At 38.7% G+C, this 27,062-nt stretch overlaps 1 protein-coding gene across 1 annotated transcript in view; it reads right to left on the reverse strand.

The window, feature by feature from the left end:
• Trpgamma (Transient receptor potential cation channel gamma) overlaps positions 1 to 27,062 on the reverse strand; it is a 449,908-nt gene that overhangs the window by 68,444 nt on the left and 354,402 nt on the right. Inside the window, exons 7-8 of the mRNA XM_083119232.1 lie at positions 20,533 to 20,767; positions 8,987 to 9,142 (exon numbers count right to left, since the gene is read on the reverse strand). Of these exons, the coding sequence (XP_082975358.1) occupies positions 8,987 to 9,142; positions 20,533 to 20,767 (391 nt within the window). The remainder of the gene's footprint in view (positions 1 to 8,986; positions 9,143 to 20,532; positions 20,768 to 27,062) is intronic.

Raw genomic sequence — 27,062 nt, forward strand, 5'->3', positions numbered from 1 at the left:
TGTTTATATACTGTTTGGTGGCAACACTGAGGCGGGTGGAGAAGATCGGAACTAAGCCGGCTGCAGCGTTGCAAACTCCCTTCAATTCACGAGATGCAACTCATGCGTTATAAATTATCAAGTTTAGCATTGTAAAAACCACTAGCATGTGGCGATATAAACTTAACACTTGTGTGCTAAACTGAACACGTTACATTAAAGAATTTACAAGACAAAGAGGTTCGACAATGCAAGTTACATATTAAACAACAATTACTGCACAAAAGATAACTGAATGCGTAAACCACGCAGGGCCGTTTAGCATACTTTCTTTAACCAAAACGTGTGTGCCACAACAATATATGCTTAACAACAGTACGGTTGTCACTTTTCCCGCCAGGTGTCAGCCCGAACTTCACCCACCGCGCTCTGGGGCGCAGGCGCACCGCACTGAAGCAGAAGGCAGACGCCAAACAAACATCACAATGATTTCCACCTACATTTTTACTACTCATATTGAAAATGTAACATGCTATTTCATCATTTACAATTTTTCTACATTCAGTATTATCGATAAAATGTTAAAGTATCACTGAGTTTTACATCGTCTAATCAGTAAATGTTGTCTGTGAGTCATTCCATCCCAAATCAACACAGATATGTACAAATTCCAACCTGACCATCGCATCGAATGACTCCTGTACAAAGTGAAAGTTAGAATATGGCTACCAAGCGCAGGGTCACAGCGAGTTCAAGCGTGCATCTGTCGCACCTCTCAGCTCTCCCCTCCGATTCCACGCCTGCCGCGAATTCGGACGACGGAGGTTGGCTGAGTCCCCGGATAAAACGGTGCTCTAGGTGACATCTGCTGCCGATTCGGACGCGGCCTTGGTTGGCGCTTACCGCCTTGGTATAAGCAGTCTCCGCCATTTGATATGAGGCCGTGTCCGAAAGCTGAAAGACCGTACTTGAAGCGAACATCCTCCGAGAATAGTCTTGCAGTTCGGCCAGGTTCGGTCTTGAAGTCGTGGACTGGAAGGGAAAAGACTGCAGCGCGAAATACGATCAGTAGATAAAACTGAGGGTACGTTGTTTTCCCGCGTTTTAAACACTTGTTTTTCACCACAGAAACCACATAGCATTTTAAAATGTTCTGATACATACATTTCCACACATTTGAAAAACTCCAACCAAGAACTTGCTGGCTTTCTACCTCCGTGAGTTCAAACAAATGAACAACGAGTCCACGAGAAGTGCTGCGTGTCCGCCAAAGATATATAAATAGCTAGATAGCTGATTCGCCGCCATTCTCATCTTTCGAATCCACGTACGTGCACTGCAGAAATGACAGGCACGAGGCCGTAGTACCTCGTCCGCACAGCCCAGCAGAGGTAGGGAGGAGACACGTTCGTTCCTGGTTTTCCCCGGCATGGATAGGGGGAACCAAAAGAAGAGACCCCGTAAGAAACGACCAGAAACAGAAGCAATAGATGATGAGGACCCCACCACCAGCGAATCTGAAAGCGACTGTCAGCCCGCGTCGCAGTCAAGCAGTCAGACGAGAGGTGGCAAGCCAGCTACCTCAACACCAAAAAAGACACGCAGGCCTCCCTGCATATCTATTTTCAGCACGACTGGTGCGAAGATATCCCACCAAATCTCTAAGGTGGTTCAAAACCGGGCCACTTTTCTCTATACCAGAGGGTGTTGCAGAGTTTCCACAGATGACCAGCGGGATTTCACAACAAATTGTGAATTCCTGAACAGCAGTAAAATTGGATATGCATATGGCTCCTCAGCCGCTGCGAAATTAAAGGTTATCCTTCGACACCTCCCGGCGGATTTGAACCCCGCGGAAGTGGCAGCATATTTGACCAAGAACTGTGGATTTACCGTCCACAGTGCCAGTTGCCTCAAAGCTCCAGCCAGACGCTTTCCGCAAGCTACTGAAGTGGATCACACTACCCTCGATCCCACTTCGCCCAGACGACCATTACCTTTAATAATGATCGTCTTGCCGAATGTTCCGAAATCGCAGGAGATCTACAAGCTAGAAGGTTTGAGACAATTTACGATGAGAGTGGAAAAGTATCGCTCTACACAAATATTACAGTGCCACGCGTGCCAGAGGGTCGGGCACGGCTAGCGGCACTGCTTCGCACCGCCCCGCTGCGTCAAGTGCGCGGGGGCTCACCGCTTTGCTGACTGCCCGGAAAAGGACCGGGCCACACCTCCAAGATGCGTGAACTGCAATCAACAGCACTACGCCAGCTACAGAGGCTGTCCGCTCTTCAAAAAGATAAAAGCAGAGAGGAAAACCCAATCTGACCACAGACGCCGAGCTCCAACCCGGCCAATTCGACAGGAAGTCCCAGTGACGTCAGTCGCCACGGCTCCAAGACCAGCACCACTGCCGAGACCGGCCAATCAGCGGCCACCACCAAGCAGGAGAGGCCCCAGCACTCCGGCACCTCGACCAGCTACCAGCCCCGCTGCTACAAAATCTTCGACCAGTCCTCAAGAGACCCTCCTGGACTTGCTTCAAAAACTCGCACAACCCGACATCTTAACAGGGCTGATTACCCTACTACAAGGTTTGCTTCAGATTCGGCAGGCGCCGGATCGTTCGATTCGGCAGCGGGTTCTCACCAACCTCGTCGACACTCTGGTGCCATAAGGTACCACGTAATGTCCTGTGCCGTCCTTTTGTATGTATGTTTTGGGATTTTTGGGAACATTAGCTATCACACCTCTTGCGACAGTTGCAGAGGGTAATCGACATTATGACTGTAACCCCCTTTATTATTGTAAATAAAATTAGTGACACCTGTTAGTGAGTAACATGAACAAGATGCAGGTAACATCAATTGCTGATGTCCTGACCCACTTAGGTCATAAAAAAAAAAAGATTCGCCGCCATCCCTCACCAAGATGCCGAGGCGTCAGCACCTCGGAACTTATGCCACGCTGTGGTGAAACGGGAATTATTCGATTCCGAAAACCCCAGTCATGGAGAAGGGGCAACGGAAGAAGCGAGCCCGTAAGGAGCGACCACAACCAGAAGAAGAAGAGGGGGATGCAGAAACCACAGGCACGTCCGACGCTGAGCGAAACTTCCAGTGACTCAGCAGAAAAAGTCACCCGAGAAGACACAAAAACCACCTTGTATTACCATATACAACACGACCAGCCAAACTACGGCCCAGATGATACGCGATATTACCGACAACAGGAGTTACTACCAATTCTCCCGAGGGAGTTGTCGAGTCACCGCATACGACCAGGAGGACTTCACCAACACATGTGACTTCCTCCGAGCAAAACAAATAGGTTTTTCCCATGGCTCGTCAGCAGCAGCCAAACTTAAGGTCATCATCAGCCGATGGACATCTCCTTCACGGGACTTCAAGCAGCTTTGACGAACACCTATGGATATACTATCCATAGTGTTAGCAGATTAAACGCTCCAGACCGCAGCCGGCAGAACCAGTCAACCGAGGACCAGAGTTCCAGCAAGACCAGACGACCACTACCCCTCGTAATGGTCGTCCTACCTAATATCCCGAAATCTCGACAGATTTTCCAACTTACTTCAATCGGCCCATATCAGTTTAGGGTGAAAAAATACCACTCCCAGATGATCCTACAATGCCATGCTTGCCAGAGGGTCGGGCATGGGCAACGCCACTGCTTTGCGACGCCTCGCTGCGTGAAGTGCGCGGGGCAACACAAGTTTTCTGACTGTCCAAATAAGGACACAACTATACCTCCAAAATGCGCGAACTGCGGACTAGCCCACTATGCTAGTTATAGGGGTTGTTCCCTATTTCAGAAAGTAAAGAACGAACGACGGGCCCAATCGGACCCCAAACGCCCGATAGTACCCAGGCCAATTCGACAGGACGTCCCAGTGAAGGCACCAGCCCGTGACTACCGTCCCCGATCCACTGCAAGCTCGACCAACCAGCGACCAGAACCACGCCGGAGAGACAACAGCCCGCAAGCACCTCGATCGACGTCACGCCAAGCAGCGCCCCCGACTACAGAACAAGCGTCCTTGCTGGAATTACTCCATCAACTGGCGCAGCCTGACATCATCTCTGGTTTAATACAGCTACTCCAGGGTATTCAACAAATCCGGGAAGCGCCGGATAGTTCTACTCGACGAAGGGTCATCACCCAGCTGGTCGATGCTCTGGCACCTTAGGGTACCATGTGTTGTCTTGTGTTGTCCATATACTTAATGCTCTAAATGTTTCCTCACATTGTACCTAGGTACAATCCCAACGAGCCAGCCTTGCCACAGTTGCGGGAGGGCTCGTTGGGGCTGTGATAATCATGTAAAAAAGGTTCCCCCTTTCAATCTTCGCTATTTAATGCGGGGTAAAAGGGGAATCCTGAATGTTTCACTTAATGTATCTATATTTGTAAACGAGATTCCAGCAAAATAAAACTGATGCTGGGGCAGAAAAGCCCTGTCAACTGAAAAAAAAAAAAAAAAAAAAAGATTCGCCGCGGACGAGTGAAGCCACACAGGAGGTCTCCGTGTACGGCAAGAACCCGTTGGTTGTATGCGCGATTGCCGTAATTATGGTTATCTCTTATATCAATCTTATGATGGTCTAGAAACTCCAATAACGCATTAGCAATAGCAGACCCAGTGTGACCACAATTTGATAAAAAGGTCAGAGACCTTTCTTTTGGAGATAACCCTTCCCTCGTACAACTTCTTATGTAATTTTTCACAAGCATAGCCAGCTGGTTAAATTTTTTTTTTTGGTGGAGGCCCTTCACATCTTTCTTTTGGTGGGGGACCCGGGGCAATGCCCCATTGCCCATAGGTTAATCCGGCCCTGGTTTTAGTGTATATTACGTCGGTTTTATAGCCACTTCTGGCTAATCGCGAAGATGAGGACTGATGATGATATGGTGAGATGGATGAAGGGACTTTGTGGACGACAACACGAGCCCCATACTTTTTGGCATGCTGAAACAGCCACCTGATGTATGAAAATATGCAAAGTTGTAGATCCATATTTTTTTTATTTCCGAAACTACAGTGGTGCAAACTGTGCGATTGTGACAATTTTTTCAACATCTTTTAAGCGGGACAAAAGTCGCTGGTTTCCGCGCATTGTGTGGCAACGTCACCCGGGCTGCGTTGCCTACTTCGAGCGTCAGACCGACCTCTCTCCGGGGAACTTGTGTGTCATCCCTGACCTTTCGATAATATTTATTATACTGTCAGTTTGTATCATTTGGATTACAAAGACCAACTCTACAATGAGATCTTCCATTCGAGCACACGGGGTTGTGTTCCGACGTAGCAACAACGTGAACATTAGGGGGGATCGAAAAAAGCAATTTTTTTATGATGCTTTTGGGGTAGAGCGGAAAAGTTGCCTCTATACATAAGTAACTTCTGTTCAAAATTTCACCACCCTAGGATAATGTCTTCTGTTCTGGCAAGGGACGTGAAATTTCAAAAATTTAGTAAAATCTGCAATTTTTTTTTTATTTTTGAAATTTTTTTCAAATTTCACAGCACTTTGCGGTAGTGTGCAAAAGTTGCACCTATGTATGGTTAATTACAGTGCAAAATTTGGCGCCCCACGGACAATATGTTCTGTTCTGGCAAGGGGCCTGAAATTACCCAAAAATCGACAAATACACTGTTTTTTCATTATTTAACTAACATTTATTAAACATAAACCAGAATTGTCATACACTCGCATACTATTAGATATAAGAATTAAGAAATAAGTATTCAAAATTAAAAGTACGAAAATGTGTGTTTTGTAGGTAATAATAATGTAAAATATGTGTCTTTAGGTTTTGTACTGTCTCTTGCACCTAAATTCAGGCATGGCCTTTCTCGATTTCAGAGTGAGAGTTCGGACATTGACAATGATCATTTAACAGGTCTTTACTTCGATGGCCGACGTGACAAAACATTGTCAACAGAAAAGGAGGATGATAAATACTACCAAAGAACAATTGTAGAGGAACACTATTCCTTGGTGAAACAACCAGGATCTAGCTACGTTGGTCATGTTACACCAGCTTCAGGATCAAGTCTGGCCATTGCTGAAAGTATTTACGACTATATCACAGCAGAAGTGCCCGGAGGTTTAAACCATATTCTTGTTCTAGGGTGTGATGGAACGGTCGTAAATACTGGAGTTCACAATGGGGTACTGCGTCGTCTTGAACTGAAGATCGGGATAGCTGTGCAATGGGCTGTTTGTCAACTACATTTCAACGAATTGCCTCTCCGCCACTTGTTCGAGTCCCTCGATGGTCCCACCTCCGGACCCAATTCCAACACTGGTTGCATTGGAAAATCTTTGAAGGCGTGTGAGCTGCTTCCAGTGGTAACATTTGAGCCAGTTAACTGCACCTTGCCATCAGATGATATATCCACTTTGAGTAAGGACCAGAAGTATCTGAGGGATATTGCTCTCGCCGTTAGCTCAGGCATGTGTCCTCCAGGTCTTGCTAAGCGCGATCCAGGTCCCCTAAGCATGTCCCGCTGGTTGACAACAGCCAACAGGATATTAAGACTGTATGTTTCCACCACGGAACCATCAGACAACTTACGTACCATAGTAAAGTTCGTTATCAGGGTGTATGTGCCATCTTGGTTCCGCATCAAAATCCATCATTCAATTAAGGATGGAGCTCGGCATCTTTACCATTTCATTCAGTCATCTAGATACTTGCATCAAGTTAACCGCAACGTCATCGACCCAGTGATTTCTCGGAATGCTTACTTCGCATCTCGAGAAAACATTCTGCTCGCGATGCTGACTGATAAGAGAACACATATCAGAGCCCTTGGCATTCGAAGAGTCATAAAAGCACGAGAATCATGTGAGACGGTTGGACACGTTGGGATTAGAAAGTTCGATATTCCAAAAATAAACTTCGAAGCAAACGACTATATCGAACTAATTGACTGGTCGTCCAGCGAAGTAACTCCATCACCAATACTCGATGATGTGACTACAGAAGATTTGAAAAGTATGCTGAAAGAACCAATACCAATTGACTGGACTTTTACAAAGTTCCCATGCCACACACAAGCTGTGGAAAGAACAGTAAAATTGGTTACGGAGGCCTCAAAGAAAGTGTGTGGTCATAAAAAACGGGATGGATTTATTCGCTGCACTCTGAAATCGAGAAAGGCCATGCCTGAATTTAGGTGCAAGAGACAGTACAAAACCTAAAGACACATATTTTACATTATTATTACCTACAAAACACACATTTTCGTACTTTTAATTTTGAATACTTATTTCTTAATTCTTATATCTAATAGTATGCGAGTGTATGACAATTCTGGTTTATGTTTAATAAATGTTAGCTAAATAATGAAAAAACAGTGTATTTGTCGATTTTTGGGTAATTTCAGGCCCCTTGCCAGAACAGAACATATTGTCCGTGGGGCGCCAAATTTTGCACTGTAATTAACCATACATAGGTGCAACTTTTGCACACTACCGCAAAGTGCTGTGAAATTTGAAAAAAATTTCAAAAATAAAAAAAAAATTGCAGATTTTACTAAATTTTTGAAATTTCACGTCCCTTGCCAGAACAGAAGACATTATCCTAGGGTGGTGAAATTTTGAACAGAAGTTACTTATGTATAGAGGCAACTTTTCCGCTCTACCGCAAAAGCATCATAAAAAATTTGCTTTTTTCGATACCCCCTAGTGAACATCTGCCACGCGCCTAATTTCATGGCTGAGCGTTTAGTTACTATTTTCAAGTAATGAATAAGAAAATTAATAATTATAGAGTTATTTACGTTTGAACAGTAATGGACATAATTATTCTTTGCTAAAAATAGAAGTTTTAAATCCTTTGGAATCATGCCATTTTTCAAGTGTTTACTTTCATTTCTTTTATTTCTATGATTTCATATTTAAATACAGGGTGTGCCAATAAAATATATACACACTTTGAATGATTATAAGGTCAGTACTTATTAAGATAAGTTCATATTCAAAATTCCAAATAACCTACACACACGAATAATTTTCTTTGTCAAACTGATGACCGTTGTGGTCCAGGCACTGCTGGAATGTCGAAGCAACGGAATCGCAAACATCAAGAATAATTTTATTCGGTATTTGGGCGCGTTTTCATTGAATGGCTGTCTTCAATTCGTCTTGCCGGTTTTGTACCCTGAACTTTATCTTTTATGCATCCCTCTACAAAAAGTCTAGTGGCGCGAAGTCTGGTGAAACAATCCATCTGTTCGCCGCATTTTGCCAAGTATCACTCACAAAATTGCACTCTCAGGTCTCGATCATCTGCATTGAGAAAATTGACTCTTCTTGGAATGTTACTCTTCCAATGCCAGTGCTGCGAAATAGAATGGACACTTGATTTTGATGTTCCTGTTAACGTGTGTAAACATTTTTATGGGACACCTTGTATTTAAATATGAAATCATAGAGATAAAAAAATGATCATTAGTAATGAGAGTCCGCTTGCAATCCACACATGCAAAACGTTCTACGAGTTGTAGATAATCTAGAATAATGCAAGTTTCTCATCTATAAAAGTAGGATACACTTACTTCTTAATGCAACTCTGTTACTTTCAAAAAGTAGCATTCCGAAGACTTCTAAAATCACCTTGCAGCATTTCGTGCTTTTAGGAGCTAAAAATAGTGCAATTGGTGCCAAATCTAGCTTCAAAATAATTAAGTTGGCAACAGTCTTTATTTCGGCCAAAGTGAGACCAAAAATATAATATAGTGGACTCTCTTTAATTCGAACTTTGATAATTCGAATTATTCGGTAGTCTTAACAGGAGTTTCTTTCCTTTGAAATCATCTTTAATGACTCATGTTTTTGGTAATTCTAATTTTGGATAGTTAGATTTTTTCGTGTCCCCTTGTAGTTCGAATTAAAAAGAATCAGTCCACTGTATCTAATACTACTCCTGTAAGTGTACTTGCAAATCTTGCAGGGAAAGCAATTAGTATACTACTTACCACACACCCAGGCTAGAATAAAGCATTCAATGATGGATGGTGGGGCCCCTCGCTTTGTAGAGACATCTGCTGGTTGGTTTGATAACTTTGAAAACTCGCCTCCGAACCAATCGAAGATTACGGATTCTATCCTCTGGGAAGCCAGGATTAGAAGAACTGGATGAAAAATAGAAACATCGGTAATACATCAAAGATTCAAGGTTCATTTGGGAAAAGTAAATTATTTCAGTATTATACATATCAAGGAATAAATCTCAGCGCAAAATCTGGTTTCGCAATGTAAAAATTCTCTGCCTGTACCCTCCCATCTGCCACACACACAGTTTAATTTAAATATGAAATATGACTCTTTTATTATTAAATAAAATTCCTCTTTCTAGTACAATTTCGAACGTACAGTATGGCCGGAAATAAATATTCAGAAATGCGGAACATGTACAGTTTTATTCAGTGGCGGCGATTGGGTTCCAAAACTAGGGGGGAAAGTAACAAAACTGGGAGGGGCAAGGACAGTTTGCTTTCCCTTGGTAGATAAGGTATAGGATAGTGCGAGGGCAAAAGTGGGGGCAACTGCCCCCCAATCGCTCCCCCCCTAATCGCCGCCACTGGTTTTATTTAATTTTTATAAGTATATTTTAAAATGTTACTTGCATCAACACAACAACAGGTACTGTACACACAACATTTGAACATAAACAAAAATGTTAAGCCTTGTTTTCATGTTAATAAAACATTAAAATGCTGACCAAGGCAAACTCTTATGGCATAAAAAATATACATAAAAACGTAACGTTTCCACCCTCTAACAGGGTCTTCTTCAGACGAATATTCACAATATATACTATAAAAGTTTGCCTTGGTCAGCATTTGTTTTATAAACAAAACGTTCAGCATACATGCTCCAAGTGTCGTCCGTCCAACACAAAACAGTTTTCATAGTAACCCTGCAATTTGCGAACATGGCCGCAATTATGTATCGTCTTATTGAATAAAGGTCGGTATTGCTGCTACAACCATTTTTCGTCTTCTTCTTCTTCTAAGAGAACCAAACCCAACAAGCCTAACCTACCCACCACAGAATATTACCACACCCCAAAAAGTTAACAGCCAATGGCAATGCTTCAAACAGTTGCAGCAGCAATCCCTACCTTGAAATAAATGTTCATTTTGAGCTGATCAATATCACGAGGCACTGGATCCTTCACAAATAAGTATCAATCGGGGTGAGATCACGTGAGTTGGCAGGCTACGGGTAGTCTGTTAGATTTGAGATTATATGTTGTTAAAAGTGATGTTGCAGAAGCTGTAAGGATTCTCTAACGGTGTGTGTGGTGTCACTCGAACAAGTTCTGCACAAGTTTCAATCCGGCCACAACACCCACTTCCGAATGAGCGGAAATAATGGTCAACAGCATACACGTTCTCTCGAATTCTCAAGGTTAGTCCGGATCGGCTTTCACTATAACTGATCTTTGCAAGATCCAATGTCACACCACAGCAGCACTTCCTCGCTTCCCACACAATACAAACCGTGTACAGTGTTGCCAACTTTCGGTGTACTTTAACTTGATTTCATACTATATATGCATATGAATATTTTGAATTCTACAAACTATTTCTCCCTGAAGTGACTACTGTCTCAATTCTGGAATGAAAAATTGTAATTTCTAAGATATTTTCGACACCCAAAGTGAAGAAATTTTCGACTATTCGAAATTTTTCGGCATCCAGAATGAAATTATTTTCCTAAAATCGAGATAGGGAACTTCATTTCCGAGATTTCTGAAATTTCAAGATTGCAAAAACTTGAACTGTGTGGTGACATTTGTTTTTACGTCACTTGCAGGGCAAAATTAAAGCAGTTTTCACTTACTTTGAATGAGAAGTGACAACTTTTCGAGGTACTCCATTCTGATTACTTCAGTGAACTTAAAGTTTACGAAACTTTTCATTGCGACAGTACAGCGAGTGTTTACATAAAGAAAAGAAATCGAGAACTTTGAGATTTAAATATTGCAATGGGCAATGAAAGTTCACATTGTCTAGTTTTAGTATTAGCCTACTATTTCGAAGATATATAGGGAGGGTTGAACAGGAATCCCCACATCCTCTCCGTACGGTCTTGGGTGTCCTTTATACCTTTCAACCACTTCGAGAACGTATTACTCTATAGCAGAGCATAATATAACTACGCAAAAGGTACATGGCCATGTTCATTCACTTCGTTTTATAAAAATGGGAGGTCTCAAAAAATTAAACAAAATTGTCAGGTCAATTGACAACCTGTTCAAACAGCATAAGTACAATTTCATTTCTTTAAAACAAGTGTTATGTAAAAGAAATTGAATGAAAATATTAATGGACAATACGCCTGGTAATATTTATGTTTCTCACTGTACAGTCAAGATATTTAGCAGCACTACATAATTTACACAGTTTAATATATCTTCCTAAAAATATTAGACAAAACTACGTCTTTATATTGTAGAAAAAAGATAAATTGTACAAAAGAAATAGAAAATTCAATGAATATGAATTATATCAGTTCCAAATGTGTTGTATAAAGAAGCATACTGTCCCATGAACGCAGCTTATAACCATCGCACATAGCGAACGCGAACTGGCGCCAAGATTGCAACTGTGTAATCCACTGAAGAACAACATTCTTCCACCTCTTGTGCGAACGAAGTAAAGCTGAAAATCCACACCATGATTGCACGTGCAAGATTTCGATTTACCAGCCGCAACGAAAATCGAATCCAGGAAAAATCTCTTGGCTACGAAATGGAAGAGATTTGAAGTTATTATTCTTGGAATTCCTGTTAGGTTTCCTTGCCGCTAAATCCCAGGCTATCAGTATCAACCTTTCCCGGACAAAAGGTTATTGTTGGGATTCCACATGCACGATTCTCCGGCACAAGGTTTCCATATTGCAGGTGAAACGACTATATTATGTAACCAAGTTTCAAGGGATCTCTTCAGATTGTCTTGGAAGACAATGATATCGTCCTACTTCAAACCACGATTGTCAGAGATGTCTAGATTACAGGAGAACGATTATTGCGTCTACAGAGATTTTAGAGGAAACATATTCCTTTATTCAGTGTTGCCATACCAGAGAAAATAAATGATTTCATGTAATTTCCTTATGAAAATAGCGACAGTTTTGATGTGAATAACGTACAGTGTGATGCATATGTATTAAGAAGCAAATTGTCTATCCCTATGTTTATGCTCTTTGTTTCACCCAATGAGAATTTCAAGAATTAAAAACAAAACACGAAACCAGCTTATAAGCAGCCTCTAAAACATATATATATATATATATATATATATATATATATATATATTTCTTAATACGAGTACAATGCAAGAGAAAAATGAAAACAGCCGTGGACAATTTGCCGAGCAATACTTGTGCATCCCACTGTACAGTATAATGAAAGTGTGGTGCGGAAAGTGTTGTGATATTCAACTCAGGACCTATTACAGTATTCAAACGTATGTTTAAATAAACCAGGAATTAAACAGATTTCACTCCATGAACTTTATTTTATTGGAGGTTGTGTTTCTGAATATTGTTACGAGTTAACAAAAACATGCAACAATTTACACTTATTATACATCTTTACAGGGGCGCCGACCTGTCAAAATTATTGGGGGGGCTCTGATCACTGAATTAAATGAATGAATGACTCCCTCCCTCCCTTTTTTAAAAATAAAAATTACATCTTCCCGGTTCAAATCCGGGAACTTTTCTAACGGTGGAAGCGGCCCCGGCGCCTACCCAGCGTCGAATAACATGGGTACCTGGGGGAAACCCTGAGGGGTAAAGGCGGTCAGGGGCGTGATGCTGATCACATCACCCCCACTCACGACCGGATCAAGAAAGTGTGGGGCGTTACCCCCACACCCCCTATACGCCTTCATGGCGTGGTGCTAAACACAGGGGAACACTTTACCTTTTTTTACCTGTATAGCAGTTTTTAAGCAGCTATTATATTCCTCATGCAAATGAAATGTAACATGAAAAACGTGTGTCTGCTCATTTGTTTTGTAGATAACAATTAACATTTTTATTTAAAAGTAGGCTATGTATTTACATTAAGAGGCCAACATAACAAGGCCTCCCCGATGGCGCAGTGGTAGCGTCGTCGCCTTGTAATCAAGGGGTCCCGGGTTGGATACCCGGTGGAGGCACATAGTGGTTCGGATTCCACTTTAAACTATAGGTTTAGTCCCGATTAGCCTTACTGTGCATAAAGTGGACTAAAAAACACCAACTCAAACCAAAGCCAACATAACAGTTTTATGCCGGCCTCGGTAGCCGAGCGTGTTGGGTGGTCGGCTCAACTCGCTTTGATCCGGAGTTCTCGGGTTCGAGTCCCGGCGAGGGCATGGGTGTGTTTTAATGTCCGCAACAGACTTGTAAAGAAAGGACATGTGACGGGTGCAAAGAACATTAGTGTTGACGTACCCATAAAAATAGCGAATATTTACAATATTTAACAGTTTTATTTAATTATTTACATAAATGCTAACACAAATCGTAGGCAAATAGTTTTACTTTTTTGTTCGTACTACAATATTTTACTTTTTAAATTTAATTTTGCAATAATAAATAAACACATAGCACGCCGTGCTTTAGCAATAATGCCTTTGATCATAGCCGTTCCCGCTTTCGCAATACAGACTTTTCATAAGTTTTTCTTGCGTACTTTACTGCAAGCCAGTGTTAAATAAACTCAAAGACTTTAGAATTATTTTCCCCTTATTCTTTGGACTAGAGGAAGAGATTTCGAGGATAACTAAATATCGTACATATCAATATTGCCTGAAAGTCGTGTTTACGACCTCAAATTGTTCAGAATTCACTAAACAACATACCGGTATAATTGTCATATCACCTCGTTTTTTTGAAACTCTTTTAGTAAAAATGTTAACAATACTCATAATTATATACTTAGTATATAGTAATAAGTCATGTGTTTTGCTGTCTCCGTAGTTTGCTGTTCCCAAACTATAAAAGATAGCTAGCTACATTGCCTTTGCTAATAAACATAATTTTATCGAACTCAGCCAAAGTTTTGCTTTGTTTTTCTGTGGTCCTTATCTATAACTTTCCCCTCTCACTCTTGAAATTCCTCATACCAATTATGCTTAACTACTTTTATGATTATAATGGCACTAAAAAAAAGAAATTCGTACTACTGTGTGACTCTGTGTCTGTATTATCCTGAATACATTTATATTTAAATATTATTTATTCAATATAATAATAGTGGCAATTAGAATTTTTGTTTTTAAGATTCTAGCAAAGTGAGGATAAATGCCTAAATTGACACGACCTTTGAAAATCAGACTGTAGATTCTTTGGAGGTTTATTGTTTGCTTTAGATGTAGTTTTTATATAGGTGATCGTTTAATTTTAGTTCTCAGAGAGAGATCGTCGTTCAACCTTTGTTCATTGACGATCTGCTGTTAGTTTTAGAGGTCTCTGGGAGGGTGATCTGGGTTACCAGGCTGACAAGATGAAAATACGGGACAAAATAGAAATCTTAAGTTGAAAATAAGGGACAAAAGTGCAAGAACGCAGTAATAGCCTTAATCGGATTTCTGCTCATCTGATCAGTTCTTTGTGATGAAAAAACTGCTAACAGATGTTGTATATTAAGAAGATATTATCTTGTGTTCTATTCCTCCAGCATGCAGGATCGCATCGCTGGGACCGCCATGTGCCATTTGTTGCAGTGTTTCCAACTTGCTTTGTATTTATTACCAGTATCAGTGAACCACTGATGAAAATCTTTCTCCTTCAACCATGACTTGCGAAATAATATACACAGTCATTTCGTGCATTAGAAGACTACATTTTTATAGCTTGAAACACGTTGAAGAGAACTTAACAACAACACCCACGTACCACGCACACTGGGAAGAAAGTAGAAAGAATGCAGGGCAGGTAGAGATCACAAACAGGTGGGAAAACGGAATTTTTCCCACAATGCAATGCCACCGGTGAAGATCGATAGATTGATTTGGTTTATTTTACTTCGCTTTACTGTAACTTTGCTAATTGCGAAGATGAGGATGAGTGATGATATGATGAAAATGATGAAGGGATACATACAAAGAACACCCATACCCAAGGCGAGAATCGAACAAGAATACTGAAGTCCCGGGAAAAATTGTCACAAGACGTGGAACACATTACTTAAAAAAGGGGGTTGTCCCTTGTAATCTGCGAACCCTGGCGACCCTGGTCTGACCGCTTAATTTTAGGTCTCAAGCGGATGTGCTCATTTTATTGGACGTCTCCTCCCTAATCCGCCCATGCAGGCTGCGAACATTCCCAACAACAGCACGAAACGCCAAAGAACCCCACCAGTCCGTTCCAGCCTTATAATGCTGAGTCACCTGCGAAGACTTAAACCTCTTGGCTGCGTCCGTTATTCAATCGCTACGCATTAATTATTACGATGGCTCATTAGACCTCGCAATTAAGGCGCCCGAGTGAGAGGAATTAGAACAATAAGAGACTACGTCACTCCCTTGTCGGTAGAAACCTGAGCTGTAAACACCGGAAGGGATTGTTGCCAGACGGTTCCCTGCAAGATGCCGAGAAAGGAGTTTTCGAACCTTTATTAGCTTCATTTTCATGCACTCGGCGTGAAGATACAGACGGGCTATTAAGATTCTTCATTCCGCCATTTTGATAATCTGTGACCTGTTTCCCTCTCAGGCAGTTTTGCCAGCTCCCACCATTACGTGCATACATGACGTGTTACAGGGGTGGATTAACGAATTCCTTTTGTATATAATATTGATATGTGAATCAATATTAGATAATAATACTGTTTATTTCCGTGTGCTTAAATCCATCAGCATGGGAAATATTATGGTACTTCAGTACAGTGGACTACGTACAAATACAATATTTTGAATTTGCAACCAACACAATTCTGACCATCATGCTTGGAAAACAAACATTTACATCTCGATGTAATGATTAACTGTGCACAAAGTAAATATAGTTTGGAAACACAGCTAAATGTTCTTTATACATACGAGTAATACAGATTACAATCCTACATGATAATAATTGTCATAATATGTCATATTATGACAAGTCAATTAGACACAATTAACAGTATTTTTAGACACAAATATATATTCACAATGATTTCTCATGCATGTTGGGAGACGATGACAGTGTTTTTTTTAGTGTATCTTTACCTTTTTAATGTGTTGTGTTTGTCCTGTGCATGTCCCTTTGCAACCTTGCACTTAACCTTTCTCAAGGAGCTTTTTAACCGCTTTTTTAAGTCTCCGGTAAGGATTCTAAACAAGGGGATATTTTCACGTATATATTGAAGGGTGCAAAATGACAATATGTGCTGACGCACCTAAAGTTTTGAATTGATTCATTCATATAAATCATAGCTACATGTATTTGTAATATTGGTGAAAAAAACACTTGTTAATCAATGTTATTTGTGGTTTCTTAATATTGTAATCAACATTAATGTAATAATTGTTAGAATATTCAAAATTTGTTTAACCTTGATATTTTATTGTTAACGTGGATTCATCTATGCTGAGAAGAAAAACCAAACTATGGCTTTAAGTGTAAACGCAATGCAATATAAAAATAACAATCTGTAGCAGGCCAGTACCCAGGATTTTTTTGAGGTTGGGTTGTTACACTTTTATTGTGTATATGTTTCTATAACGATGCAAATTTGTTAATGGTCTCTTGAAAGGAAATATTTCTTTATCAGAGTTGAAGCTAGAGATTTCAGAGCCCAGGACAAGAATAGATTTTCGCACCCCCTGCACCGAATATGAACCACCTGCCTAGATGTAGCTGGCATATTAGACAGTGAAGAAATATTATGTACCTACTATTTTCCGTTGAATCCGACGAAGAGAAAACTTAGAATTCAAGAAATGTATGTGGTTAATACATGGATAGTTGGTTGTTCATTCCATTTCATATTCATTCAAGCTGTGTGTGGTATTGTTCACATCTGCAAATTCGATTGCAAATTGAAGATCTGGTATGGTAATACTACGAACAATGTTTTACGAAACTAGGTGGGGGACAAAAATAAGAGCCATTAAGAAGACATTAGTTTCATGTAAAATTAACATACCTATAAGTGCTATGTTTTATTTATATACTTTGCGGTAACCGACGAAAGGAGGTGAGAAATAACAGGTCGGTCTAATTTCTGTGTTCCAGGGATAGTTGGGTTCAGTTCCCTTTTACATGGGTTTCTTTGTCTCAGCGCCAATCTCCATCGCAGCTACGGATTCATTCCTTCCTAGTCCAATTTGATATAATTTTAAAATCTTATCTTTGACTATAGTAGTATGTTTTAATTCGATGCTGTTACCTGTTCTAAATAGAACAAGATAGTTGGTGGGAGGGTGGAAGATCTCCTTTCCCTCATGGGATTCCGTACCCTGGATGTGATCATAACGCTATCGTCACGAGCCGGAAATAAAATGCTGTGTAATCAGAAACGCCAAGAGTCCCCGGGTGACGAGAGGTCGCCGAGGGAGTCTTGATCGAGAGAGCGAAGCGCGAAGTGTGTTGCTAGTGACAGTGGACCGTTTAAAACCGATCACAACCCGTACCCGACTTAACACCGTCACTCGCAACACACTTCGCGCTTCGCTCTCTCGATCAAGACTACCTCGGCGACCTCTCGTCACCCGGAGACTCTTGGCGTTTCTGATTACACAGCATTTTATTTCCGGCTCGTGACACTATGGTAATATTGCAGCAGCTGGACGTACAATTGTAATGTACGTGTAATGGTCCAAAGTAACGGGAAAAAAAATAAACTCAGTGATACCCCCCTCCCAGATACGACAATCAACAGTACAGAGAGAGGGTGTCACAGACGCTACAGCTTGGTGTTTATTGCTTACAGTTAATTATCAAAAGTATTCGAATAGTACCTATTCCCAAATTGACAACATTTTCAATTTTCCTTTCATTGTCTTATACCAGCACAGCTGAACAGCCATGATTTGATTGATTCATTGATTTGCTGCTTTAAGTCCACTTTATGCGCAGAAAGTCTAATCGGGACTGGATCTACAGCTTAAAGTGGGATCCGAACCACTATGTGCCTCCACTGGATATCGACCCGGGACCCCTTGATTACAAGGCGACGACGCTACCACTACGCCATCGGGGAGGCCCTTAATTGTTTGATTTGATTTAAAATAATGATAATCTATGTATGTTTAGATTCTTATAATGAAGAACATGTCTGAATGTGAATTGACCAAAAACATGAAGACTGCAGTTCGAAGGAAGTCAGGACAGAGATTAAAAATAGTGAACTTTCAGACCAAACTGGAAAGCCTGGTAGGTAAAAAGGTAAAGTTCCCCGTGCATATAGCACTGTGCCATGAAGCCACATTTAGGGGATGTGGGGGTACGGCCCCACATATTCTCGATCTCGGCAATTTTGGTAGCCTTGCATCAATTGTTATAAAAACAAAATTACTAAATTTAGTAGGCTTCAGACTTCCGGAGTCTGCCTCCGTCCAGAAACAACCCATTCATTTATGCAAGAAGAAAATCGAAATTTTTGCAAAATCTGAAAAATAGTTCATGTTATTTTTGTAGGTTTCTATAGATTTGCATTAAAATATTTCCTGGTTCGAGGGGGCAATGCCCGCCCTTCGCTTGGGTATGGGCCTGATCTGAAGCCTCCACCACTACATCTGACAGAAAAAAAGCGCCTATAAAAAATACGTTTCCCTTGAGCATAGCTACCAGTTTACACAAACGAATAATAAAGATTACGTCAAGGTACACGATACAACAGATGTTTGCATAGAAGAGCATGTATAATCTCCAGCAATACAAGCTAAATTCAACAGCGAATATCCTCTTCTAAGCATTGGAAGCTTAACGAAGGGAACAAGTCCACAACAACACGAACTGCTGCTCCCATAATTCTTTGCCGATATGAAAAATCCCATATGCAGAGAACAAGGAGTGGCGGATTTCATTTCTCGCGTATTGCCGAGCTCTTCCCCCTTCCCCGTCAAGGTAAATACGGTATATTTTTATCTTCGTTGCCTATGGATGCTTCCATGTTTACAGCCACATTTCTCCCTGGAGTAACAGAGAGCCGCAACAATGAATTTAGAGGCTGTTGAGATATAAAAGAGCCTTTATTAGCATTGGCCATTGTTCTCTCTGTTTGCGTAGGGATAAAATCTCCGAAGAACTCTGAGTCGAGAACAATGTGGACGGTAGATGAAGGATTTGTTTGCTTTAATTTCGTTGGATCTTTTAAAAAAAAATCGATGCCGCAAATAAATAATGTTTCCATTAGAAATATCAGGAATGGAAAGTTCAGTTCCGTGATTCTTATATTTTCGCACACAACTCACTTGGGTACCTTTATTACGTATTATGGACCTACGCACAAGCCCTTTTATCCATTACAAGAATCATTGGCGTGCGCACACTAGTTAGGTGGGGAGGGGGGTCAAAACCCTTGATGAAAGTTCAGTCGGTTATAGACAAAATACATTGCATTCCACTGTTTTACAACAGAGAGAGAGAGAGAGAGAGAGAGAGAGAGAGAGAGAGAGAGAGAGAGATAAACTCCTGAGAGAGAAATTGAGAAAGATAACAAAATACAATATAAAAGTTATTATTCTCAAATGAAAAAATATTTTTTTTGCCCCAATTTAATTAAAAAATTAATAGAAAATGGCCGCATCTAGGGAAAAACTATTCATAACTGTTTTTTTTTTTTTAAATAAAAGATCTAGTGTATGCTGAGAAGAACGGTTACGCTCTAAAAGCTAAGCCGATACAGGTAATTCAACATGGCTGTTATCTTTTCAAGATGGCGGAGTTTCCTGAAGCGGGAAAACTTTGGAATTTTCAGGATAAGTCCACAGATACTTGGTGAACAAGTCCAAAAAAACTTTCGTTTTTTTATTAATTTTTGACCACGTTAAATTTTAAGCTGGATTTTATCTGCTTAAATCATATATGTGATAGGCAACGTTTTGTGCACGAACACAGAGTTTAAGACCATTAAGACGGCATTAACATCTTTTCTTGAGCACGCCTATGGATTATAATAATTATTCAAATACATTTTTCGCTTGGAGTGCGGACGTAATCCTTCTGGAAAGGACAAAAGCAGGTATCAGCAATTTAAGGACATCGAATGCGGAGGAACGCATGGTACAGTGGGATCCACGAGTATTACCGTGCAAATTGTTTATGACTATTTTCATTAATTTTTCTCTTACATCGTATGTGTTTGTAAGGGATGGATTTTTATGTATGCTGGTGCAGAAGTTATTAACAGCTTGTTTTGAGTTTTCTTTCAATTCTTGGAGCTCTTATTGGGTCAAATAAAGTGCATGCACATGGCGATGGACAATTTGCACGGTAATACTTATGGATCCCACTGTACAGCGTTGGGCGAGCAGGGTACAGAAACTTATTTGTTATTAATAACATAATGTTAAAATTAAACTTTTCTACTTACACAGGAAGGTGAAGTATGATGCGGAATGGCAGATGAACTTGATGAAGGGTTTCCTCATCGTCTGCCCCCACTTGGAGTGAGGAGCGATGATGTAAATGGCGGAGAAGAAGGGGAACAGGATGCCTATGCGAACAATCTCCAGCGCCTGGAGGACCATGTTCTTCCTCCGAAACCCGGGCAGACCCTCGTACCATATCGAAGCCAGGAGCTGTTGAACGTTCGGGTGAGCAACAAACTGGAATCACAAGAATGGATTTTTTTTAATTAAAAAAATAAATCATATTGTAAAAGTGAAGTAAATTCAAGAACCTTAGATAAATATTTTGCACACACAAACAATAGTATATTATAGTATATTATATGAATATGAACAATTATACCAGCAATTACCCTAGTTTTTATTGCACTACCATCTCTACGTTTATTATATTTATTAGATGAAATTAATCAACCTTCACTAACCCTTAAAACTATTGGACATCAATGATACTGAAGTTATGAATACTCCGATTTTATAAAAGCAGAATTTGACTCATATATAACCCCAATAAATGAAATAACTATAGAGTCATTTCGATTATTAGATGTGGATAATCGAACAGTACTACCAATTAATATAGATATTCGAGTATTAACTACGTCTGCAGATGTATTACATTCATGAGCCATACCATCTATAGGAATTAAAATAGATGCCACTCCAGGACGACTTAATCAAGCAGGAGTAAACATTAGTCGAATTGGTCTATTTTTTGGACAATGTTCAGAAATTTGTGGATCTAATCATAGATTTATACCAATTATTATTGAAACTACAACTCACAAATCTTTTATTAATTGATTAATAAAAATTATACAAGAATCATTAGATGACTGAAAAGTAAGTAATGGTCTCTTAAACCACAAAATAGTAATATAACAACTACTTCTAATGAAAAAAGTTAGTTAATACCATAACATAGGAGTGTCAAACCTAAATTATCTATATAGATACTTTTTTATCCCACAAATATATCCATTAAACTGAATTATTCTATTTACAACATTTATATTAATTTATTTTTTATTCATAATTGTTAACTACTATAATCATAATAAATTATTAAATAATAACAATTTTAAAATAGAAAATAAACCAAAAATTAAATATTGAAAATGATAACAAGATTATTCTCATCATTCGACCCAACATCATCAATTATAAATATATCACTAAATTGAATAAGAACATTTTTGGGATTATTAATAATTCCAGCCCCATTTTGATTAATACAATCACGGACCTCTATATTATATAACATAATAATGATAAAATTACACGAAGAATTTAAAACATTTCTAGGAATAATTAACCACCAAGGAAGAACTCTAATATTTATTAGTATATTTTCAATAATTTTATTTAATAATTCAATAGGACTACTCCCCTATGTATTTACTAGATCAAGCCATTTAGTTTTTACCTTAACCCTAGCCCTACCAATATGATTATCATTTATACTATTTGGATGAATTAACAATACAAAACATATATTAGCACACCTAGTGCCGGAAGGTGTACCAGCACTATTAATACCAATCATAGTAGGTATTGAAATAATTAGAAATTTAATTCGTCCAATAACCTTATCAGTACGATTAGCAGCAAATATAATAGTTGGCCACCTAATAATATCAATAATTGGAAATACAGGAACAATATTAGAAATTATTGGACTTTCAATATTAATTTTAGCACAAATTATATTAATTATTATAGAAATAGCCGTAGCATTTATCCAATCTTATGTGTTTGCCTTATTAATTGCTATTTATTCCAGAGAATCAAAGTAACTAATGTCAACAAACCAAAACCACCCATATCACCTAGTAGATCAAAGCCCGTGACCAGCAACAGGGGCCATTAGAGCAATAATATTAACAACAGGTATAATTAGATGATTTCACCAACAAAATATAATACTATTAATAATAGGAATAACAACTATACTCCTTACAATAATTCAATGATGACGAGACATTTCACGAGAGGGGACATATCAAGGATTACATACAAATAAAGTTATAATAGGGCTACGATGGGGTATAATTCTATTTATTATTTCAGAAGTACTATTTTTTGTATCATTCTTTTGAGCATTTTTCCATAGAAGTTTATCCCCAACAATTGAACTAGGGATATTATGACCACCAAGGGGAATTACTCCATTTAATCCAATACAAGTACCTTTATTAAATACAGCAATTCTGCTAGCCTCAGGAGTAACAGTAACATGAGCCCATCACGGATTATTAGAAAAAAATCACTCACACACAACGCAAGCACTTATATTAACATTAATATTAGGAGTATATTTTACTATCCTTCAAGCATATGAATATTATGAATCCCCATTTACTATTGCTGATGCAGTATATGGATCCACATTCTTTATAGCAACAGGATTTCATGGACTACATGTCATTATTGGATCAACATTCCTAGGAGTATGTTTAGCTCGACACATCTTATGCCATTTTTCACCAACACATCACTTTGGATTTGAAGCAGCAGCATGATATTGACACTTCGTAGACGTAGTATGATTATTCCTTTATATTTCAATTTATTGATGAGGTAGATAATATTTACTTAGTATATTTAAAGTACGCTTAACTTCCAATTAAAGAGATTATAATAAAAATAAAGTAAATAATTAATATAATCATAAGTATCTCATTACTAATTATAATGATCACCTCAATTGTAATAATATTATCCACACTACTATCAAAAAAAATAATTACAGACCGAGAAAAAAGATCACCATTTGAGTGTGGATTTGACCCAAAATCCTCAGCACGAATCCCATTCTCTATAAAATTCTTCTTAATTGCAGAAATTTTTCTCATTTTTGATGTAGAAATTGTATTACTACTACCAATAACAGTTATTATTACTAATTCAAAATTAATATATTGATTATGTGTTAGATTCTTATTTCTATTAATTTTACTTTTAGGCTTATATCACGAATGAACCCAAGGATCACTAGAATGAGCATGCTGGAGTAATAGTTAATGATAACATTTGAGTTGCATTCAAAAGGTATTGAATAATTCAATTTACTTTACTGAGCAAGAAGCAAAAGCAATCAGCTTCGACCTGAATAAATTGTTACATATTACCCTTGCTTACTTAACTGAAGCCAAAGGAAGGCGGCATATTAATGTTAATAATAAAATTAGGATTATTTCCTCAGTTAAGGGGTATATTATTAAGTGGGGGCTGCTAACTTCCATCTTTAGTGGTGAAATTCCATTAATACTCTTCATATTATTTCTTTAGTATAAAATTGCATTATCTTTTCATGATAAAGCTGAACTCTAAATAAGTTCAAGAAGTGTTTACAGAATTATTATATTCCTCCTAATAACTTCAATATTATGCTTTATTATAAGCTATGTAAACACACATAAATTATTAATAAAATTACTATTAAAATGAAAATATAAAATAAATATTAAAATAGTTAGAATGTATTAGTTGAATATTTAAAGAACCACTCCTTATATATTTATACACTCCCTGTCCACATATAAGTTCACTTCACCCATAATCAATAGCCTTAATATATAAACCTCCGGTAGTAAATGAACTACCAATTAACCCCCCCGAAGATAGGTAAGGTAAAAATCATATCCCTCCTAATAAATAATATACAAAATATAAATTAAGAAGTTAAAGTATATTTCAGAGATAAGTAGGGAAAAAAACATGAAGGTGATTGAATAACAGATGAATCGCTTGGATGTATTTCTACCATTCACTCATAGTAGAAAGGACTCTTGCTAATTCAATTCAACAGACTATTGCTCGATGAGATTCAGCTTTGTTTTAATTAAAAATAATGTACGTACGTTGAAATATGTAGTTTTATTAGAAGCATGATCACGCAGTCGATGTTTATGAAATTTAACAGAAATATTCTTTGTGGAAAAAGGAAGTAGCAGATTCATCCACAAGAGTGCTGGATCCAATCTCACATCTTGTACCTGTTATATTACATGAGTGCAATTTTAGTATCATTTTATAATGTTATTAGTCTTACCTTCATATTATCTCTCAATATTTAATGTTTTAATCCATTACAGAATAGTATTTTTATATTGTAACTTTAACATGTCTTACTGGTGTTACTTTTATGTATAGACAATATTACTAATACGAGTACACACTTCCAAGCATAAAACTGTAATAGGCTAAGGTATCATTTCATTATATATTACATTATTATATTTCATTGTATTAGTATATTGTAATGTTGACTGACATGTCCAATATCACAAATGTGATTCACGGTTGAAATAAAGCTAAATCTAAGTTATGAATAAAAGGCAAGTAATTTGCGAAAGGAAGTAGTGGTCTCCGGTCCAGAAAGCCAGTTAATAGCGGTGATGGGACTCGATGCGCTAAGCACGTGTCTTCCTACAAAAACTACTTGTCGTGGTACGTCTTCGGTCTCAGAGGTCTTGCGTGACGGATATGATTAACAGAATTATTAAATATTAATATTGCTATTGACAGATGTAGCGAAAGCGTTCCCCTTCTCCCATTAGCACTGTATGAATCGGCGTGTATACCTAGGTAACTAAGAAGATTCAATAGAGTCACAACTTGCATCACTTTTGTACTTGTAAACAATAAATAAAAGGAAAAATAATGTGTCAAAACTGTCAACAGTACTATATGTGGCAATACTATATCTACATTGTGTAATAGCAGGTGATCCCTTCTCTGATAAGTCAAAATATGATTCTACACGAACCTACAATTTCCATCTTTCTCTGTTGGGCTATATTTGGCATTTAGACCCTCGTAATTTTTAAATTCTATAACTCTGCTGCAAGTTTCTGGAATTAAAATTTTCAATTTTCGAACACACAGTTGAAATATGTAATAAAAACATGCAGATCAACGTTCTGAGGAGGCAACACTGTTGGTCATGTGATTACGCTATATTTTGTACTACGTATGATTCTCTCTCATACCCAATTGTCAACCTCCCTTGCACGTAGTACACCCTGAACAACATTTTGCAGATTAGCAAGGCTCTGAGGTCTGGACTTACAGGCAGTATAATCCTCTGTAGGATACATGTTTTGTCCTCCTACATGTTTGTGTTCGTCCCTTCATTCATCTCATCTCCATTCACCTCTATTGTCGCGATTACCCACCCAAAAATGGAAGAGAAGCGACGTAAAATAACCTAATTCACTCGATCAATCAAATCTCTTTCTCTCATACACACTCAAACGCACACAATACTTCCTGACCAAGAACGAAGAAGTGAAAATGAAAATGTAATTACTTGTACAGTGGGATCCATGAGTATTACCCTGCAAATTGTCCATGACTATTTTTATTAATTTTTTTCTTACATCCTAAGTGTTTTTAAGCGATGAATTTTTATGTATGCTGGTGCAGAAGTTGTAAACAGCTTGTTTTGAGTTTTCTTTTAATTCTTGAAGCTCTTATTGGGTCAAATAAAGTGCACGAACATGGTGATGGACAATTTGCACGGTAATACTCATGGATCCCACTGTACAGACAACGGCAAAAGAAAAAAGTAGGCGAATTGTTCACCAGCATTTTCATTTTGTCTTTTTTCTACATCGTGACGATCATTCATTGAATTAAGACATCAATACAACATTTACCTTGCATCAACAGAATTTAATTCAAGACAAGACAGCAATTCTAGGTAATTTTTGCATTTCATAAGAACTTTTACTCATTGTTCTTAAAATTCCTTGTGACGTCACCTATCATCAACCAATGTCCGTCCACTAACAATGTAATGGACCTAACTTTATGTTTTCCAATTTGCGTTCGGATTATCTCCACGGTAGTGGACGGTTTGACAGATCCCTGTGTAGGAACACAGCAAACAGATTCGGGTTTTCAATCTGAATTCGGCACCAGTGTAGCAAAACTACACGTAAATTGATACAAATGGAACTTCATCCGAGCAGAAAGCATCGATCAATCGTGTTTTCCAATACCGACAGGCGATTCGTTAACGCGAGAGAACTAAAAAAGAAATCACGATATATCGAATCGCAAGCGAAATTGATGTGCGTGACTGTCGCCGCAAATGAAACGGAAGAACAGCGGTGCGTAATTTCGCATTGTCTGTCACAATTACGAACGATGCGTGCACCGTTCTTGTTTGGTGTTCAATCACGAATGCGCTATGGACAGCAATGGGCAGACACCACCTGTCAAATTGCAATATAATAGCGAGTCTACGTTAAGCATCAGATTTCCTACCTTATACAGGGCATTTTTATATTCGAGTGCATATTTGTGGATGTCAATCAGTACGATTTCTTCAACCAACGAGGAAAGATTTAAAGATTCCTTTTTTGCGAGAAATATTGTACTTTCGCATTTTACCTTATGTTGCGACGACGCGAATGATGACGTAGGGAGATATAAGGGGACACCATCATTGCCCTGCTATGGAATTGAATCCAGAAGTTTCGTG

Source organism: Lepisma saccharinum, chromosome 3, assembly GCF_977018435.1.
Source record: "Lepisma saccharinum chromosome 3, izLepSacc3.1, whole genome shotgun sequence".
Lineage (NCBI taxonomy): Eukaryota > Metazoa > Arthropoda > Insecta > Zygentoma > Lepismatidae > Lepisma > Lepisma saccharinum.